The following is a 22,256-nucleotide window of genomic DNA, read 5'->3' on the forward strand; positions in this document are numbered from 1 at the left end:
TCGTACTTCAGACACGTTATCACGGGGGACCAGTCCCTGGAGGACTTCAAGCTTGGTAGAGTGACAGCAGAAAAAGAGGACGACTGCCCAAATGAGATAGACTGGCATGGTGGCAGTAGCAGTGAGGATAGCACAGGACTGGGCAGTGTTTCCTTCAATTGTGAAGAGGGTCACTTTGAGTCAGAACAAACTCAATGGCACCTAACAGCAATGTTCATTATCTCAGTTTCCTTACCTGTCAACTCACACCACAATAAAACATTTGTCTCTTGGCTTAAATGGTTCCTTTTGCTCCACATTTTCCTCTTCTGGTTCTTATTCTTCTTTAATTCCTTTTAAATGCTAATGTTTCCCAGGCCTTTGCTATAAGATCTATCCTCTTTTAATTCCGTGTTTTCTCCCTGGGTTATCTCATCTACTCCAGGATTTTCACAACTGGCTATAATCAGGTGACTCCCCAATTCAGTCGATCACAGAACTCCAGAATGGACAAAATTTAAACCCTTACCATGGTTTTGTATAATCTGCCTTCTGCCTAAATCTCCTATCTCATTCTTTATTACTAGTCTTTCACTTCAGACTACAGGTTTGCTGAATTTCTTTCAGGTCCTCAAATATTCCATTTTCTCTGTTTTTATTTATTTATTTATTTATTTTAAAACAAAACAAATACCTGTTGGGTATATTGTTCCCTCTAGGTGAGGTTTTGTTTTGGTTAAATCTTTCTTTGAAAAACTTTCTTAGATTTCATATTAACCTCCAAAACATAGCTTGAATCTATTTCCATCCCATTTTTAATCCACCTTCTAGTTCAAATCATCATCCTATCTTACCTAGATACTGTTAATGCTTTTCCCACCAGTCTATTCACCACAGCAATGCCAAAATATTACTTTAGAAATGGAAAGCAAATTTTGACACAGTATACATAAACATTTTAATGGCTTCTCATTGCAATTACAATGAAACCCAAATTCCTTTTCATGGCCCAAAATACAATTCATAACCTGGATCATACCTATTCAATCCAAATTTCTTTCAGGTTCCCCTTGTCCTCATTATCTATAGCGACTATGTTGTTGTTAAATGCTATCCAGTAGGTTCAGACTTACAGCAACTCTAAAAAGAGATTCCTAGAAGCTGCTGGTGGATTTGAACCAACATACTTGTTGTTAGCAAGTTAGTGATTACCCTACAGTGTTTCACCAGGACTACTAAAAATATACCAAGTATTTTCTTGGGGCCCTGATGCTCATTGTGTGCTTGGTGGACATGCTCTTTCCCCATCTCTTCATATAGCTAGGAGTCCCTGGATGGTTCAGCTAGTTAAGCACTTAGCTAATAACTGAAAGGATGGTGGTGCAAGGCCATCAAGAGGTGCCTCAGAAGAATGGCCTAGCAATCTACTTCCAAAACATCACAATGACTGAAAACCCCATGGAGTACAGTTCTACTATGAAATTAATGAGGATGCCATGAATCAGAATCCACTTAATGACAAATGGTTTGATTTGTTTCATTTAGCTAAATCCTTTAGGACTCAGCTCCCAGAACAACCAGTACTTAACCATAATCTACAATTATAATATTGTTTACTTTTTATTGTCTGTTTTCTCTGCAAGTACCTTGTCCTTTCTACTTACTACTGATTTGTCAGCATGACTGAATCTGTTTTTATGAATGGAAAATTCACTTTGACAACCATTTGGCAAAATTTAGAAGTAGGAAATATGGGCCTAGAGCTCTAGGCAGAGATTACGATTAGAGAAGAAAAAAAAAAAAAAAAAGAGCAATTATCATTCTAAGCATGGACAGTATATGCAGAACAAAGATAATAAAGCTGAAAACACTGAAAAGGTGGCAGAGGCTAAATCAGCATAGCAGATTAACAATGCGTGACAATTAAAAGAAAATAAATGACAATACTTCTGCCAATGACAAAATTTCACACATTCAAGTAACAGAATTTAGGAAAACTGTGTTCATGACAATGAGCTTGACAGTTTCTCAATACTTAAGACTTTTCTGATGAGATCAGAGGTGATTAATAGTAACAATCATAACTTTTGATACCATATAATGGAGTCCTGGTATGGCGCTACAGGATAATGTGCTGGACCACAAGGTTGGTCTGAAATGCAAGGTCAGCAGTTCAAAGTCACCTGACTCTCTTTGGAAACCCTAGACAAGGTCACTATAAATTGGAACCAACAGGAGTGTACTTCAGAACAATGAAATGTATTAACATCAGTTAAGATCTACATAATGATCCATTCAAAGTACAAGACAGACCAATGGATTTCAATGTATAATCCTGTACAAAAAGTTTCCTGATGTGGCTTCAGATTCCATATTGCTACTAACCATTAAAAATCTACCACTTGTCAAGGTTGAGTATAGTAGCAAGAATACATAATTATTAAAAATAAAACAGAACATTTATCTGAAAAGGCTATGATAATACTCCTACCTTTTCTAATAGGAGTGCTAGTGGGGCATTATGGAATAAGCACTGTACTGCCAACCACAAGGTTAGCAATTCAAACCCACCAGCCGCTCCTTGGCAATCCTATACAGGTCGCTCTGAGCTGGAACTGACTCAATGGCACTCAACAACCACCACAATGTTTTCTAATTATGTATCTGTGTGCATCTGGATTCTATGCATATGCTTCAATAAAAACAACATACTGAAACTCACTGAATGGTGAAGTATGAGAGTCCAACTGTCTTCTAATAAGACAGATATTAAAGAGGTTTGTAGAAATGTAAAACAATACCACCAATCACCCTATTTATTTTACTTTTTATACTGAAGTCCTCAATTTTTACAAGTGTAAAGAGGGTCCTGATTTCAAGAAACTTGAAAACACTGGTATAGGAAAATAAGTAAATCTGAAGACTTCTAAGTGAAATATATACACAGCGAGCAGTTGAAATCTAAGGTAATGTTACCTACTGAGATCGACGGGAATAGAGAGTTGAAGTGATAGTTCTGAAAAATATATAAAGTTGGCAAAGATGTGAGAAGCACTATCCTACGTTTGTATTAATGTGTTGTTGTTGTCAAGTGCTGTCAAGTCGGTTGCGACTCATAGCGATTCTGTATAGGGTTTCCAAGGAGCAGCTGGTGAGCTTGAACTGCCGACCTTGCAGTTCAAACGGCTTTGCAGTCTGGAGTGCCACACCAGGGCTCCTTGTATTAATGTAGATAAGGACAAATAGAAACTAAGAGTGCTAGTTATCACATTATGACAAGCAAAGCTAGATCCAACTTAGGAACAGAAAGGTGTGAAGCCAAAAATCCTTTACTTATTCCCTAGCTCTTCTCCTGCTGGAGAACGAAGAATAAGACAAGAGCCCATACTGTTGTGGTAAAGTTCACAGGGATAATCAGGCTCTGGAAAACTTTTTATAAATATGAATTAGTATTTTTGCCTTCCATGAAAATGGAAATAATGAACTGCTTTTGTATTTTAGATATCAAAACCACATGAAAAGAATTATAGGCAGATTTGCCTTATGCCAAGTTCTACTTAACTCCAATATCCATTTTTGAATGTCTTATTGATAATGGACAAAAACTATCAGAACCAAAAACAATGCCAGCTAAAAGAAAATTACGTTTTCTATCATAAAACAGGAATGTACTAGCAGGCTTTTCCTTTTATAATAATAAGGTTTCAGTAGAATTTAGATTCATTAGGATATATTTACTTCTCTTGTCAAATATTCTCATATTCATCCCCACCCCACCCGCAGTTTGTGAAGGGAATGACTAGTCAATTGGTGGCTTTTTAGTAGATCTAAAATTATCCATTTGAAACATGTGAGCCTAAACAATTTTGTATCAGATTCAACAATAATTCAGAGTAAAGAAGTCTTTTTCAGTTTTCATTTTATAGGTCATAATTAATTTAACCCTGAGCTACAAATTCCCTTTGTAGTGTTCTACTACTACATTTCCTATTACTGTCATAGGAATTCCTATTCATGTACACATTATTCGAACCAATTTGACAACTACTGCCGCTATAATTCTAACTTCCACGTATACAGAAGGCCATAGAGGGACATAGTTAGATACTCTTGATTGAGCCAAACACCTAAAGCGGACCTTACGTTGCTAATATATAAAAATGAAGAAAAGTGCACTTATCCTTTACTATCTCTCTGTTGCATGGATTTAAAAGATGTTGAAAAACTGTAAAGTATGACACAAGTGATTATTACGATAAATATTTTAAAGTCTTGGAATTGAAAAAAATAAAACCATGTAGTAAAAATAATCATAACCAAAGTGATTCATCTCATTAATTTCAGAAAAAGTACTAAGAAATTAACTTTGTCATACATGCTTACAAATTGTTAGTTAAAATAAACCCCAAAAAACTGGATTTTAAGTGAATGCTGATTTAGGCATGCTGGAGAAAGTACAATATATATTTAAAAGAAATAAATAGCTTTATTAAAAAGTCACTGAATATGTAATCTGTAGTATTAACTAATTTTTATGTGATCCATATGGTATTAACTAATTTTACTTTAGAAGAAAAATTAATGATACAGTTGTATCATTTTATTATTTCAGTAAAATGTTAAATCACTTTATAATAAACATCCTAACATACTTTCAGATTTTAAGGCAAATGTTTTTGTTAGGTGATGTGGAGTCGGCTCAGACTCATAGACTCATAGCACAACAGAGCAAAACAATGCCTGATCCTGAGCATCTTCACAGTTGTTACATATGAGCCCACTGCTACTGCCACTGTGTCACTGTGTGTTGAAGGTCTTCTGTGTTTTCAATGACCATCCTCTTTACCAAACACGATGTCCTTCTTCAGGGACTGGTCCATCCTGGTAACTTGTCCAAAGTATGAGAGACGAAGTCTCGCCATCCTGGCTTCTAAGGAGCATTCTGGCTGTACTACTTCCAACACAGATTTGTTTGCTTTTCTGGCAGTCCAAGGCAAATGTATTAATTTCTAAATACAATGAATTCATTAAATATCAATTTTCTCATATTATTTAAAAAAAAATTGTACTATGTAGAATTGGCAGTTCAAATCCATCAGCTGTTCCTCTGAAACCCTGCATAGGATTTGCTATGAGTCAGAATCAACTCTGTGGCACTCAATAACAACAACAAACTCTAATTTAAATCAAATACAGTCTCAATTCACCTCCAAAATCACACGGAACTACTATCAATAGCAAAACTGCTTTCTCCTTTTTTGATCACTCTTTAGGCAAAACAATACATTAATTTAGAGCCTGAAGGAAGGAAAGGGCAAAGAAATCGTTTGAGAGCTTATAAACTAGATCAGAGTTCAGCCCTATTTTTATAAAGTATCAGAATACAGCCACATTCATATGGGGGACTTCAAAGAGTTCATGAAAAATTCCAGTATTTCTGAATTCCATTTTCCAAGAACTCGTGAAGCCTCCATTGTATTATCTATTGCTGCTTTTACAACAATGGCAGAGTAAATGAAATAAGTCCATAAAATCCATTGATCTAGATAATCAATAATGGAAATAAATTTCCAAAAAGTCAAAATGTCTTCTTTTATAATAAAGTTAACACTATTTCTGTGACATCTTGACTTTTATTTTGATTCCACTGGGATGGCGTCACTCTGACCATTTTTTAACATTTTTAATATGACTATTTGAAGAACTTGACATCAGGATTTGAAATAGACTCATGAACAACTGGTGACATGCAGATAGCACAACTTTGCTTGATGAAAGGGAGGGAAGAGAGTCTTAAGCACTTGCTGTCAAAGAGGAAAGACTACATCCTTCAGTATGCTTTACACCGCAATGTAAAGAAAAAAAGAAAAACAAAAACAAAATCCCACTGGACCAATAAGCAATATCAAGATAAACGAAGAAAAACTTGAATCCGTCAAGGATTTCATTGTACTTACATCCGTAATCCACACCCATGGAGGCTGCTGTTGTGAAGTGCCATGGAGTCAACTGTAACTCACAGTGACTCTGTACAGGGGTTCAAAGAGCAGCTGCTGTATTTGAACAGCCAACCTTGAGTTTCACAACAACCCTGCCGCCCAGTGCTTATTCTACAAGGTCAGCCTAGGATTCTCCCGGAAGTAGCATTCAATAAATCAAATGACATACTGCACTGGGCAATTCTGCTGCAAACGACCTCTTCAAAGTGTTCAAAGTGTTGAAAGGCAAAGATGTCACTTTGAAGACCAAAGTGAGTCTCACCTAAGTATTTTCAATCACCTCATATATTCACATAGCACTGTACGATAAGCACCACCAGTCACTTGTCAGAGCGCTGTGCAGGGTCACTATCAGTTGGAACCAACTTGAAGGCACTAAACAACAACAACAGATACATGTGAAAGCTGGACAATGGATAAGGAAGGCAGAAAAAGAATAGATGCTTTTCAAGTTTGGTGTTGATGAGGATATTGAATATACTATGAACTGCCAGTAGAATGTGTAGAAGTACAGTCAGATTGTGCTTTTTAGAAGTAAGTATAGTGAGACATCATCTCATGTATTTTGGACATGTTATCAGGAAGGACCAGTCCCTGAAGAACACCATGCTTGGTAAAAACAGAGGGTCAGTGAAAAAGAGGAAGACTCTCAAAGAGATAGATTCTCAAAGACTCTCAAATAAAGACAATGAACTGGCTTGTGCAGGTCACCTGCCTGAAAAGTTACGCCATGATAGTCAAACTTATGTGATTAACTTCAGTGATTCTGGTTCCCCACAGACAGAAGGCCAATCATCAAAATATAGTGGCTTTTTTTTTTTTTTTTTTTTAATGAGCTTTCTCAAGACCATGAAATAATGGCACAAGTTTCGTTCAGCAGGAATTTGAAGTTGAATGTAGCTTTAACCTTTTGGTGGCAGACAAATATAAGTGGCCTATTTGGTGAGGATAGAAGGTCTTGGAGTTGTGGTAGACTGTCTTACTGTGCTCACCAATAGTTTACAGGAAGAAAAACAATAAACACATCTCACTTGGCTGCTGTGTAGACTTGTTGCCACTAGTAAAATCACTACTTAAAAGCAAATTTGAAGAATATGTAATAGTTGGTTTAAACTGGCTTCAAACAGTAATTAAAAGGTGGTGGTCAGATCTATCATCCAAAACAGAAACTATAAATGATGGAAATATTCAGATTTTAAAACAACAGTTAAGTGGCTTGTAGGAACAGGAAAACCATCTTACTTTGGAATTCCAGGATACACTGGAAATATAGCTAAGGATGTAGATGCTTTTTTATTACAATTGCATTGACAAGTTTCATCTACTAACAAATGTCTGGTTACTCAAAACATCCTGGGACCATATGATTTCCAGGAAAATGTCTATTCGGAGAGCTGTGAACTGTGGAAGAAATCAAAGCCAACTTTTTTTTTTCTTTTTAAAAAGCTACATAATGAAGCCACTAATGAAATCCTAAAAATCTACTCTACATTGAAGTGGGAAAATATCCAAAAGGAGCAGCTTCAACTTCAGTGAGGTGAAAGTACATTATGAAGATTATTGGCCGCTGCTGTATTTGGGGTTTATATGGTTATTTGGTAACACTGTTTAAGAACTACTGGGTCTTACTACACTCCTGCATATTGCCTAATACAATTTATACTATGTGAAAATATAAGACAGGACTCATTACTAGGAACCACGAAGACCCATCATGAATTTTTTTAAAAAGATTGTTTTATAAGAAAACACTTAAATGTGTGCAGCTATTTTCTTATGTTGAAAGACTTTTAAAGTTTAAAACATCATAGCAAATAATCAATACTGAAATTTTTTGTTCACACTGATACACTATACTGTGTATGTAAAATGCCTTAATCATGAATAGGTCCATGTGTTAAGATACCAAGATGTGTTTAAAAAAATGAAAACCAACCATGCTTTTGACATGATAAAATCATGGAATTTACTGGTCTACATGTAAATGATGGTGAAATCTATTCCACACCTTTTTTAAAACTTGAGAATATTTTTAGTATCTCTGATTTGTGTGTGTGTGTCAGAATCACGTCATGTATGTATGTATCATACCTGTTTAAAGAAAACAAAAGGGTGAATATATATTTGTATGAATGTTTAACTAGAAATGTCTATGGAGTTGGCTAACTTATATTCACTTTTTATTAGATATGAATTTCTAATATTTTCAGTTCTGTATCATTTAAGCTTCTTTAATTTGAGTAAATTCACTAAATATTTCTATTTTTGCTTTTTTTTAAGTTCTAATGATTTTATATGAATTCTGATTCCTTCTTTTTTCTCTACATATGTTTTGACGAGTTACATACAAGACTTTAGAAATGTGTACACTTAGTGCTGATCATGTATTTAAATTCCAGTACTTTCCATTACTACCTCTCCAGTGGTTGATATAAAATACAAGAAGACTATGCAACCTCAGCTCCCTTTTTTTTTAAATACAGTTTTCAGTGTCAGTGAACACCATTCTGGAATGTCTTTAAAAAAAAAAAAAAAAAGAATGGACGCAAAACAGCAATGACTGTGAGGTGCAAGAATGAGTTGTGTTGTACATGGGGTTTGTCACAGATAGGGTTGCTATGAGTGGGAACCAACTCTACAGCACCTACTAACAACATTAACTATCCTGCTCTGGAGTCCTGTTGTGACACTGTAAAATAAACACTAGACTGCTAACCGAAAGTTCAGCAGTTCAAACACACAAGCAGCTCCTTGGAAAGTCTATACAAGGTAGCTGTGAGTCAGGACCGACTCTATAGCACGTAACAACAACAACAACAACATCCTGCTCCAAGCCACTGTTGTTTCCCACTGGATTTCTGCAATTGCCTCTAAACTGATCTTCTTACTGTCTCCCTTAATCTACTGCAGTCTAGCATAATACATGTCAGCTAATGTGTTACTTTAAAAACGTGCCAAGATTATGTCACACCTTTCTTCTAACCTTTCCAATCACCTCACTCCCAATTTCATTCAGAATAAATGCCAAAATCCTTAGCCTTGGAAGATTTGAGTCATATTACTTGTCATCTCTATTATTCTCCCATTTCCTCACTTCTCTAGTCATACAAACCTCCTTGCTGTTCTTTGAACTGGACTGTCGTGGTTCCTTGAATAACTGCCTGGAATACTCTTTTCCCAAATAACTTCATAACTAATTTAGTTACTTCACATGCTTGCTCAACTCTTCTCATCTTAAAATTAAGGCCTACCCAGGCCAACCCTCTCCTGGAGCAACACTACCCAGTTACCGTATGAAGGGGCTTCAGAAAATTCATTATCTTTTCATTAGTTTTTCATAAACTTTTTGAAGCCCCCTTGGATACACTTAATTGAGGTCTATATTATTTTTATCTTTTCTTCCCCTGAGTATAAACTGCCAGGAGCTGGAAAACAATTCTAGTTTGTGGAAAGAAGGGAGGGAGTATAAGTCATGCTAATGGACTAAGCAAGTGAAAAGATGTGCTTTTGTTAAAATTTATTATTGGCACTTGAGCAGGAATGATACACAGAGGAGTAGAGAATAATATCCAAATTAAACAAACAACTCCACACATTTAATTTGCTAAATGCCTTTAAAAAATTTAATAAAAAACTGTCAAAAGTACTTTTTTTTTTTTTTTTTAGGAAAAAGGAAAGAATTTGCAGAAGAATGCTATCTAGAAATGTTCACTGGATTTTTAAAAAACAAACTATATACCACTACTGTAGTTTGTTGTTTTAACAACCACTTCAAAATATACAGAACTTGGCTAATCAATATAGCTTCAAATATGAAAGAGTATCTCTAAAATAGAATTTTATAAATATTTACCCCAGACTTCTTACACCTGTGACTTTCTTCCAGGAGATTGCAGCAGTCAATTCAAAGCTATTAGGACTCTGAAATACTGCCAGTTTGATGTCACATTATTAATGCAGTAATGTAAGTGCAGCTAATCAGTGTTTTGTGTCTATTTCCACAATCCCAAATAGCTGCCACAGCAATCATTAGCAATATTTTCTGCTTCTGACAATAAGTCCTACAATAGTTAACATGCCAAATCAATAATAATAACCTTCCTAGTGGGACACTGTAGGATAAGCACTTGACCACAAGGTCGGTTTGAACTGCACGGTCAGCGGTTCAAACTCACCAGTTGCTCCTCGGAAACCCTATACAGGCTCACCAGGGGTGGAAACCAACTCCACGGCACTTAAAACCAACAACAACTCAATATATATTTTGTTGCCTTGAAATTTTTATAAATGGAATATTGAAAAATTACAGATCCAAAATATAACTGTACTCTTGGAACAGGAATAAACGAAATAAAACGTTGGTTTTCAAATGGTATTAACTGAATTAATCTTGTAAGGATATTCTGCATGACTAAAAGGTGGCAGAGCATTCTAAATGTCATTATAAAATAATACATTTTTTTTGTAAATAATAACTTGAGAATTACAGTAATATCTTGTAATTATCAGGGAAAGGCATGAAAATGATTTTGGCTTAGTCTACAAACAAGCATTTTTTTAAATTAATGGAACAATGTTGTTGTTAGGTGCCGTTGAGTCGGTTCTGTCTCATAGCGACCCTATGTACAACAGGAGGAAGCAGAACCTGCTGCTACACCATCCTCTCAATCATTAGGCTTGAGCCCACTGCTGCTGTCACTGGGCCAATTCATCTCACTGGGGGTCTTCTCTTTCGCTGACCCTCCACTTTACCAACCATGATATTCTTTGCCAGAGACTGGTCTCACCTGACAATATGCCTGAAGTATGAGAGACAAAGTCTGGCCATCCTGGCTTCCAAGGAGCATTCTGGTTGTACTTCTTCCAACACAGATTTGTCTGTTCTTCTAGCAGTCCATAGTACTTCTCCAACACAATAACTCAAATGCATCAATTCTTCTACAGTCTTTCTTATTCACTGTCCAAATGTGACATGCATATGAGTTTACTGAAAATACCATGGCTTGGATCAGGCACACTTTAGTCCTCAACCTGATACCTTTGTTCTTGAACACTTTAAAGAGGTTTTATGCAGCAGATCTGCTCAATGCAATATGTACTTATATTTGATTGCTTCTTCCATGAGCGTTGATGATTAATCTGAGCAAAATGAAGTGTTTGACACTTTAACCTTTCCTCCATTTATTTTTATGTTATTTATTGCCCAGTGGTAAGGATTTTTGTTTTCTTTACAGAGGTAAAATCCATACTGACGGCTGTATTCTTTGATCTTAATCAACAAGTATTTTAAGCCCTCTTCATTTTCAGCAAGCAAGGAAGGTTGTACCATCTGCATATTGCAGGTTGTTAATGAGTCTTCCTGCAATCCTAACGCCATGTTCTTCTTCACATAACCCAGTTTCTCAGATTATTTGCTCAGCATACAGAATGAATAACTATGGTGAAAGAATACAACCCTGGTGCACAACTCTCCTGATTTTAAACCAGTGTCCCCTTGTTCTATTCAAACAACTGCCTCTTGGTCTATGTACGGGTTCCTCATGAGCACAATTAAGTTTTCCGGAATACTCATTCTCCACAACATTGTCTACAGCACGTCATTATCCGCATAGTCGAAAGCCTTTGCATAGTCAATAAAGCACACCCCGTTATCTGCAATTTATATAAAATGGAACTGAGACTCAAAGAAGTAACTTGAACCTAGAACTGGTCTATCTATTCCCAAGCCTATGTCTAAACCATTATCAGAATTGCCTCCCTGAGATCGTGTTAAATTTGTAACAAAACATAAATACAAAACATTACCTTAGTCTACATAGCAAAATGCTTAATAAATGTTGATAAGGTCATGAAATCAAATTACGTGTTGCATTAGGCAAATTTGCTGCAGAAAATCTTTTTAAAGTGTTTAAATGCAAAGATGTCAGTTTGAGGACTAAGGTGAGCCTAACCCAAACCACAGTATTTTCAATAGACTCACATTCATGTAAAGGATGAGCGAAGACTATAAAATAATTGATACATTTGAGTTACAGTGTTGAGGATGAATATTCAAAGTACCATAGGATGATAAAAGAAAAAAAACAAACTTGTGTTGGAAAACGCACAGACAGAATGTTCCTTAGAGAGTCAGGATGACGAGACTTCGTCTTCCATACTTCACACACATTACTGGGAGTGACCAAGCACTAGACAAGAACATTATGCTTGGTAAAGTGAAGTGTCAGCGAAAAAAGAGGAAGATCGATAATGAGATGGATTGGCAGAGCGGCAACAGCCGTGGGCTCAAGTGTAACAACAGTTGTAAGAATGGAACAAGACAGGGTAGTGTTCCGTTCTGTTATGTATGAGGTCGCTATGAGTTGGAGCCAACTGGACAGCACCTTACCACCACAACAACATGGTGCCACAGTGGTTAAAGTGCTCAGTTGCTAGCAAAACAGTTGATGGTTCGAATCAAAACCCACTCCTTGGTTGAAATATGTGGCAATCTTTTTCTTAAAGATTTACAGTCTTGAAAACCATATGGGGTGATTTTACATTGTTTTATTGTATCTCTATGAGTTGGAATTAACTCAATGGCAGTGAGTATAAAACTGTTAATATTTAGATAAATAATCCAAAGTATAAAATATATGTTAAAATAAAATCTGTAAATGCAGGTGCCCAAGATTCCGGGAAATATTTGTTAACTAATAAATGTGTAACAAACAAAAAAACAAAACTAAGTCCATTTGGGGTTTAGAAACCTCAAAGGGGGAAAAATATATATGACTAGGGAGCCATAACAGGAGTTGGAAACCACACCCAGTTTCAGTTTGTGCAAGTTTGGCCTAATCACTTAACATTCACAACTCATTTTTCTTATCTGTAAAGCAAGAGTGATGGACTAAACAACTCAATGTAGGGTGATGGAATTAACAACTCAACGGTAAGGTAATGCACCACAGTTCTCATTTTGCCAAGATTTGCAAAGCCCAATTTTCCAAAACAAGGGATTCTTTAAATAAATGTTTTAATGACAACTATACTGAATAGCTGGAATCCTGCTGTGGCGCTGTAGGTTAATGCGCCAGACTGCAAAGCTGTTTGAACTGCAAGGTCGTCAGTTCAAGCTCACCAGCTGCTCCTCGGAAACCCTATAAAAGGGTCGCTATAGGTCGGAACCGAAGCGACAGCACTTAACAACAACAATATGGAATAGCTATTATTTACTCAAGTGCTTTACATACCACATAAATTACGAATGCTTCTGACTCCCTTAGCTTAACCTAACCTCATCATCATCTTTCTTTAAGTCACCATAAGTAATGTACCCCTTGCGTTTTAATAGCAAAACTTATGAATTAGAGATAATTACTAGTATAAAGCGCCCAGCACAGACTAGCACAACGCAAGAATGGAATAGATGGTCATTTTTATTGCATTATTATCTGATTATAAGACGTCTTACATAACTCGAAATCCTGTCTGGGTAGCATTACACCAGCACAGGAAGTGCCGTGATCTAAATGCCTTTTAAACTGCAATAGATACTACAGCATCTCAAAATCAGGGATACTTACAGCCAAGAGAATGCTTTGAAGCAAGCAACAATGTGAGTACCACGCCTAATCACATAATTAAAATACAAACAACAAAGTTACTCTCTGGAATTTGTCACCTCGACTTTGCTGGAACTTCTCACTCTCAAAAAACATTAACAAAATCCAACAAGTTAAAGCCTTGCTAGGGGGTACAGACCCAGACCGTCACCGTACTTTTTGAGAAACTGACACTGGGCACCAGGCGCCTCTCCAGTATCCCGCACTGCAGCCCAACAAGCCTTTTCCTTCTACCCAGCCGTAGAGCAACCCAGAGAGGCAAAGACAACTCTGGTCTTTAGTGGACAGCTGTAACCATTCTCTTAGTCAACCTCTCCGCCCGAAGGCGGGCAGAGCGTTACTGGAAAGCCCAGTTTGGGATCCGGACAGTGAGGGCCAAGTAAAGGGGCTGGGGAGAGAATCCACATAGCCAGACTCTTGCAGAATCAAGTAAGTGGCGACTAAGTGGGAACCCAGGCAGGGTACCTTGAGTCCAGCGGCAGAAGATGGTGTCGGAGAGACCAGGGCTGCTCTTGGTGCCCCACACCAGCTCCATCAGCTCTTTAGTCAGTTCGGACATGATGGGGTACTAGCGAGCGAGTCTTCGCTGTCAGGACTCCTGCCCAGGACCATGGGGAAGGGGCGACTCAGTAGTCAGGAGTTGCGGCTACGGCAGTGACAAACGAGCTCCGAGGTTAGATGGGAGGAAGGCGAAAGGAGAGACAGAGAAAGAGAGATTAACAGAAAGCATAAAAGAGAAAGAGATGTACATGCAGGGACCCAGCGCCTGTCAACCCAGGCGGCGCGGCAGCGAGGAGTGGCAGCGACGAGTTTCCCGTACCGGAAGCGCCAGGGCTACTTCCTGCTCATTTTTAACTCCCGCCCACACACCCGGGAGGGCCAGGAGCCACCTCCCCGGAAGCGGAAGTGGGGGCGGTAAGCCTCATAGGAATCCAAGGTAGTGGCCCCTGAGGTTTCTGAACTCGATCCTGAGATTTTTGGTGAGGCAGTAGTTTTTGTATTGTGAAAATACATTCCTAGGGCTTTAGCATATTTCTATCCTCGAGGAACACCGCCCATCTCCCTCTCTCCTGGTCTCAGCTGGAGGGTCTCAGGTCATAGCCCCAGGTCGTTGAATATAATTTGCACCTTAACTTTTGTACTGTTGAGTTAAATTAGAACTGTAACATAGTAGTTTATTGATGGTTAGGTAACACCCATGTTCGTGTGTAAAGTCATCCTCTGGACCTCAGTAAATCATGTAAAACGTAACTAACATAGCCTTAAAACTTCTGGCAAGTGTGTATGAGAAATGCCTCTGCCAAGAGTAATGCGGAATTATAAAGTTATTTTTAGGTAGAAGATTCGAAGCAATCTGTTTACAAAATGGTAGAGCACTTTGATCTCCAGCTTTTGAGACTGTTAAAACTGTTAGATGCCGTCTAGTGGGTTCCAACTCATAGCGACCCTATATATAACAAAGCAAACTACTGTTGTTCCAGGGCCATCCTTACAATAGTTATGTTTGAGTCCGTTGTTGTACTCGCTGTGTCATTCCATCTCCTTGAAGGTTGTCTCCTTTTCCTGACCCTTTCGCTACCAAGCATGACGTCATTCTTCATGGACTGGTGTCTCCTGATAAATGCATAAATGAGGTCTTACCATCCTTGATTTTAAGGAGCTTTCATGTGTACTTTTTCGAATATAGATTTGTACATTCTTCTAGCAGTCCACAGTATATTACATATTCTTCATCAACCCCATAATTCAAAGTCATCAATTATTTGGTATTATTGATTATCCAGATTTACATGCATGTTTGAAATTTTACAGTGTGCTTATTACAGGTTTTATTGTTGTTTGTCGCTGTGGGGTCCATTTCAACTCAAGGAGACCCCATGTGTCAGAGTAAGACTGTGCTTATAGGTATTTCAAGACTATGATATTTCCCAAGCAGATCAGTGGGCCTTATTTCCAAGGTACCTCCAACCTTTTGACTAGTAGGCCCTTAACTATATGTACCACATAGGGAAACCATTCAGCCAGTAAATTTGGTTTTGGTGAAAACTGATATTTGTGCTGCCTAAAAAGAAGAGAATTTAGAAGGGGGCTTCAAAATGTTCATGGAAAAAAAATTCCACCATCTTTCTGTTTTTCCACGACATTTTTGAATCCCCCTCATATATTGGGTGACATTTGAATTTAAAATGAAAAGGCAAAATCGAATGATTTCTTTATAATTTATGTTTTTTATTTTTGGTTCTGTAAAGCAGAGAAGATTTTTATAACTCCTTGAAAACTAAGTGTACTACCTTGACATTTGATACTGTGCAGTTGTTAGGAGACCACATTCTAGGGCATACATGTCCCTATCTTTTGCTCTTACTAGCAAGTTAGCTACTTTCCACGTTGACTTTTTTCTCTCTAACATGGAGACAATATCTATTTCATCTATTATAAGGGCTAAAAGGGAAAATGAATACATGCAAAAGGATTTAGTACAGCTCCTGGCACTTAGTAAGCATTTATAAAACAATGGATATTTTTGGCCCAAAGAAAACGTTTTGTGGGAATTTGCTACAACAGTAAACTTTTTTAAAACTTCTGCTCAGAATTTTATCCATTTTTGTATTCTATTATAATTCATTTATGTTCCCTAATTTCAAACACATGCAATTTCATGTAGAAGAATGCCTTTGCACTGACTGATTAAAATAAATTAACTTTACATTTTTCATGTTGAAACAGAGAGGGTTTTGCTAATTTATGCGTTATGATTTCAACACCTTTTGCTGTATGTAGTTACAGGGAATTGCTCAAGTGGCTGGCTCATATTCATGTCTTTCCTTTTGAAGTTTCCTACCTTTCAGACATCTTTGACTTTCTTTTTGCAAATAAAATTTCACCCATTCTTCAGGATAAAGTATAAATGCCAGCTTCTAATAATGCTTTCTCCAGTCACTACATTCTAAAGTAATTATAACTTCTTCTGAATTTCCGTAGTTCTTTATCTGAAACTTGCTTACGGTAATTACTGTCTTACCTATATTTGGAAAGAATTATTTGCTTTTCTCCTGAGATAGAAATTTATGGAAGTCAAGCACCTATTTTATTCATAATATCTAACATGAAGTCTTGAACATGACTGTTGTTGCTAAGTGCGATCCAGTCAGTTCCTACTCATAGCAACCCTGTCTTGGGGGGTTTGAACTGCTGATCTTGTAGTTAGCAGTCCAGTGCTGATCCTATAGTGCTACACCACTAGATCTCAATAAATGTTAGTTGAATAAATGAGATGTGCATTTGCTGTAACTTAATAATTCAATGTTTTTGAACAAGTGAAGGATTAGGAGAAGTATTCTAACTGGTCCAGATAAATGTCTAATATTTGCATGGTGATTTACAATCTACATAATTCTTTAGCATCTTGAAAGACATGGAAGAGTGTGTTCTTTGAGCCCAGAGATGGCAGATCTCTACGTTCAGAGGTGTTTGTATTATGTCATACTTGGATAGATTCGATTACCTGTCTTTATCATGCCCAAAACCAAATCCATTGCTTTCAAGTCAATATAGTACAGAGTAAAACTGTTGTATGGGATTTTTGTGGCTGTGATGTTTCAGGGAGCTGATTGCTAAGGCTTTTTTTCTTAATACCTGTGGGTGGGCATGAGCTGCCATCCTTTAGGTTAGTCGTCAAGAGAAAATGTGTGCATCCAAGGACCTAAGTTACCTGTCTATACAGATAGGGAACAAATATGTTTTCAAATTGCCTTTTTTTTTTTTTTTGAAGAAAAAAAAAAGGAGAGGTATTTCTTTATCTGTGATTTGGTTTTGTTTTTTGGTTTCTAGCTGAGAAAATTTTCAGTGGACGTCGATATGCGTGTTCTTCCCATCTTTTATGTTATATTTCCTATTTGCAGTGTTTTAAATGTTCTAAATTAGCAAGGCACGTTTTTAGCAAAGAATATTTTATTAATGTTAAGTTACTGATGAATTATTCATTAGTTTTAACATAAAGCATGAACTTGCTTAAACTGTGATCAAAAAGCCAATTAATATTCTTTTAAATTTTTCTTACTCAGTAATTATAAAAATAATAAATATAGCAAGCTAGCTGTTTGCTGCACTATGTGTAGAAGATTGTCTTTAAAAAACAATAACTTGATAATTACGTTCATTTTCACTGAAGTATTTATATATACAGTTCTATAACTTATTGCCATAGAGTTGATTCCAGCTCATAGAAACCCTATTGAACATAGTAGAACTGCCCCATAGGCTTTCCAAGTCTGTAATTTTTAGGGAAGCAGGCTGCTATCTTTTTGCTCAGGGAGCAGCTAGTGGGTTCAAACTGACAATCCTTCTGTTAGCAGCTGAGTTCTTAACCACTGCAACTATGTTACTGTGATGAGCTGTCAGGTCTGTTCCAACTTATAGTGACCCTGTATAGCTTTTCTGAAGATAGACTAGTGGATTTGAATCACTGACTTTGCGGTCAACCCTTCAGTGATGATCCTACTACGCCACACCACTACCCTACTGTGCCACTAGGGCTCTTTATGTGGTGCCATAGTTTATCATATTATTGTTATTATTTAGGCCTATCTTTGATTTGGGATAAACTGCTGTATACATAGTTTGCCTAAATGGCTGCTAGTCCTGAAAGAGAGCAGTGAAAATGCAGGAAATTCCTATTCATGTAGGTTTTATTAATAATAATTCTCTTTCTTTCAAATTCAAGTAGGGACACTTAAATAATACTGAACTGAGATTTCTATAGTGGTTAGATTCATTCCTAGACTATAATCAATTACTCACTGTCAAACATTGGTGATGGTGTACCCTTGAGTCAGTTCTGACTCATAGCAACCCTGTGTAGGTTTCTGAGGCTGTAAATTTTACCAGGAGCAGAAAGCCTCATCTTTATCCCATGAAGCAACTGGTAGATTTGAACAGCTGACTGTGCAGTTAGCAATGCAACTCATAACCCATTATGCTACCAGGGCTCCTTGATCAATCACGTCTCTGTTTAATTATGTTCAAATCTTTCCCCAAATCTTCCTTCCAAATAGAAGCACATTAGCTTCATTGCCTAGTTCTTAGCAATAACCATGAAAAACACAATTTTCTAGCTGGAAGCCCTTAACATCTGGTTTCTTGTATTTCCACAACCACTTAGTGGTGTGTTGTTGAGTCAGTTCTGACTAATGGTGACCCTGTATTCGATTTCCGAGGTTGTAAATCTTTACAAGAGCAGAACTCCTCATCTTTCTTCTGTGGTGCATCTGGTGGACTCAAACTTCTGAACATTCAGTTGGCAGCCCAACACGTAACCCACTACTACATCACCAGGGCTCTTACACAACCACTTTATAAAAAATCAAATCTTTTGAAATCCACCCTGCTAAAGATTCATAAGTTCCAGTCCTGGTGGTGCTGTAGGATGAGCACTAGACTGCTAATCACAAGGCCAGTTCAAACCCACCAACCTTTCTAAGGGAAAAAGATGAGGCTTTCTGCTCCTATAAAGACATAAAGCTTCAGAAACCCTATACAGGGTTTCTATGAGATGGAATTGATTCAGTGGCACTGGAGGTTGGGAGATGGTTACTAAAACAAGCCCATTATCATTTATTAACAAAACAATTTCATTTATATTCACTTGCCTTCCAATAACGGAAAAATCTATAAAAACATCTAAAACTACTTTCTCTGTGTCATGTAACCTCGTTTTACTGGAATAGTTTTCCTGATCATACTGATCACACTGAATTTCTTTTAAACCCATTCTGTGTCATACTCAAGAATGGTATTGAGTGTACAGGAGTGGGTAGTGGTGCTTGCCCCATGGGTGAGCTACAGTAGGCATGGATGTGACAGGGCTGTATGGGCACAATTGCCATTTCCCAGAACAAACAGCAGCAATAAAAGGTCTGATGAGGTGAAATTCATGCATGTCCAGACAGGGGTGGCACACATGGTACCCGGCCCCAAGCAGAGCAGAAGCTATGTAGGAGGGGGTGCCACTGGTTGTTGGGTGGGCAAGAGCAGGGCCACCATGACAGCTAGGGAACAAAGGAGAACTTAAACGTTTTCCCACAAGCTTCCAGCATGTGTCCTTTGCCTCCAGACTGTTGTGTTGATCCACAGACTCCCACAGAATTACAAGATGGATACATTAATAACTAATAGCCACCTGTCTGGATGATCCCACTGAGCTTTCTCTCCCAGTCAGTGCTCAACCCACTTCTGTATCCTTTATTCTGAAGCTCAGGTTTCCAGAATTGTCTTTCACTTTGTCTCCTGTGTCCTTGTTGCAAAGGGTCAGTTTAGCCTGTCTGCCTGTTCCACTATTTTTCCCCAGAAGTCAGTCACTTCAGAATGACATCATGCTTGGTAGCGAGATCAATGATAATTAGCAACCGATATCAAACAAATAGTACTCAAATAGTAAATAAGAGATCTACATCTAGTCTTTCTCACACCCTCAGGAGACAGGTAGTGATTGCCTCAAAACACACCAACATACAGTCAAGAATTATATATAAATGCAATGACAGTCAAGAATTATATATAAATGCAATGACACCACAGTATCTTGGAGACAACAGACAATTTCAGCTTACATGAAGAAATAAGACAGTTGCTCAAACAAGTAACCAGCATATAGAATCATAATATAAAATGTCAGAAATGGTATTGGATCTACTTGATATGGAAATCAAAAGAATGATATTTACATGTCTTCAACAGATTTAGAGAATGATCCAATAAGCTTGATAAAATAAGGGCAAACACAGACAAAAATCTAGAAAACTTCAGAAAAACACTACAACAAAAACCTGACAAAAAAAACAAAACAAAAAACTTAGAAACCATACAAAAACACCAAATAGAAAGCCAGAAGATTAATACTAACATTTCAAAAGTGGATAATACATTGAAGGGACAGAGAAGTAAAAACTGAAACAATAGAAGGCTGAAATGGTGAGCTTGAAGGCAAGTCTTTCAATATTCATCTGCTACCAGGGCAATGAGAAAAAAGAACAATAAAACTCAAAAAAAAAAGTCTAAGAATTATGTGGGACACCATCAAGAGGAATAACTAACATGTGGTCAGCATTCTAGAACAGGAAGAGACCAAAAAAAACACAGAAAAAAATTGCCAAAGATCTCTTGGAGGAAAACTTCCCTAGCATCTTGAAAAATGAAAAGATATGTATTCAAGAAGCTGAACAAATTCAAAACAGGATAGACCCCCAAAGAAAATGACCAAGACATATTACAATCAAACTCCCTAAAACCAAAGACAAGGGAAAAAATCCTACAAGTAGCTCAAAAGAGGGAACAAATCTTTACAGAAAGGATCATTCCCACCCTCTCCATACACAGAATAGACAGGGATGGGCAACTTGGACATTGGCTACCCAAAAAAAGGGGTGGGGTGGAGGCTACAAAGGCAAGAAGTAACTGCCTTAAAAGCTTTCAAGAGGGAACCTGATCCAGAGGGCGTGTAGGAAGATCAAACTAAACCTAAAGCAGGTTAACGCAATGGACTGAAAGGTCAGTTTGAAACTCAAGGTTGGCAGTTCAAACTTACCATCCGCTCTCAGGAAACCTTATACAGTGTCACTGAGTCAGAAATGACTGACTGCACTTAGCAACAACAACAATGACTAGAGAAAAAATAAATGAAATAGAGAATTGAAAAAACAATAAAGAACACCAATGAAGCCAAAAGCTGTATCTTTGAAAAACTCAACACAATTGACAAACTTTAGTTGACCTTAGAGAAACAGAAATAATCATAAGAAAACATTGTATGTCAAGATATGAGATAATCTAGTTATAATAGGAGAATTCCCAGAAAAACATAATTGACTGAAGACTAAATAGAAAATCTCAGTAGATCTATTACAAGTAAAGCTATTGAATTCATAATTGAAAATTTCCTGTAAAAACAAAACAAAAATCACAGTCCAGTTGGTTTTCCTGGTGAATCCTAGCAAATATTTAAAGAATTAATATTAATTCTTCACAAACTCTTGCAAAAAGTAGATAAGGGGACAATTCTCACTGTATTTTATAAAGCTAGAATTACTCTGACACTGAAATGGTTAAAGATATCACAAGAAAATAAAATTATAGACCAATATCTGTCATGATTATAAACGAAAAACTCAACAAAGTACTAGCAAATTAATTCCAGCAACAAACAAAAAGTATTGCATACCATACCCAAGTGGAATTTATCCAAGGAATATGAAGTTATTGTATCTCTAATTCAGTCAAAGTACAAACATTTGTTGTTGCTGTTAGGTGTCCCCACTTTGATTCCAACTCACAGTTAACATTGTGCACAACAGAACAAAGCACTGGCTACTCCTGTGCCATCCTCACAATGGTTGTTATGTTTGAGCCTATTGTTAGCACCAACATCAACCAACTAGTTTTGGTACAGAGACCCTGTATTCTTTCTAGCTTTTTTTAAAATGTTTTATTGTGAATTATGTGATTGTTTACAGGGGAGAACATTAGTTTTACATTCATTCTATCCTATATTGTTTCCTTGCCATGGTAACAGTCCCCTCCATGCATCATCAACCAACCAAAGGGTATACCCTGCAAACCTGCACCCCACACCTCCCCAGTCTTCAGAACACAATCCCTTTCCCTCTCTGGATCTAAAGTC

General features: G+C 37.2%; 1 protein-coding gene and 1 pseudogene across 1 annotated transcript in view; one reads left to right on the forward strand and one right to left on the reverse strand.

Annotated features, from left to right (window-relative positions):
- Positions 1-14,247, reverse strand: part of FAM188A (family with sequence similarity 188, member A) — a 153,585-nt gene extending 139,338 nt beyond the window's left edge. The window contains exon 1 of the mRNA XM_006872606.1: positions 14,048-14,247. Within this exon, the coding sequence (XP_006872668.1) occupies positions 14,048-14,141 (94 nt within the window). The 5' untranslated portion in view covers positions 14,142-14,247. The remainder of the gene's footprint in view (positions 1-14,047) is intronic.
- LOC102832567 lies at positions 1,659-7,289 on the forward strand (annotated as a pseudogene).
- Positions 14,248-22,256: the final 8,009 nt, after the last annotated feature.

Source organism: Chrysochloris asiatica, unplaced genomic scaffold, assembly GCF_000296735.1.
Source record: "Chrysochloris asiatica unplaced genomic scaffold, ChrAsi1.0 scaffold00206, whole genome shotgun sequence".
Lineage (NCBI taxonomy): Eukaryota > Metazoa > Chordata > Mammalia > Afrosoricida > Chrysochloridae > Chrysochloris > Chrysochloris asiatica.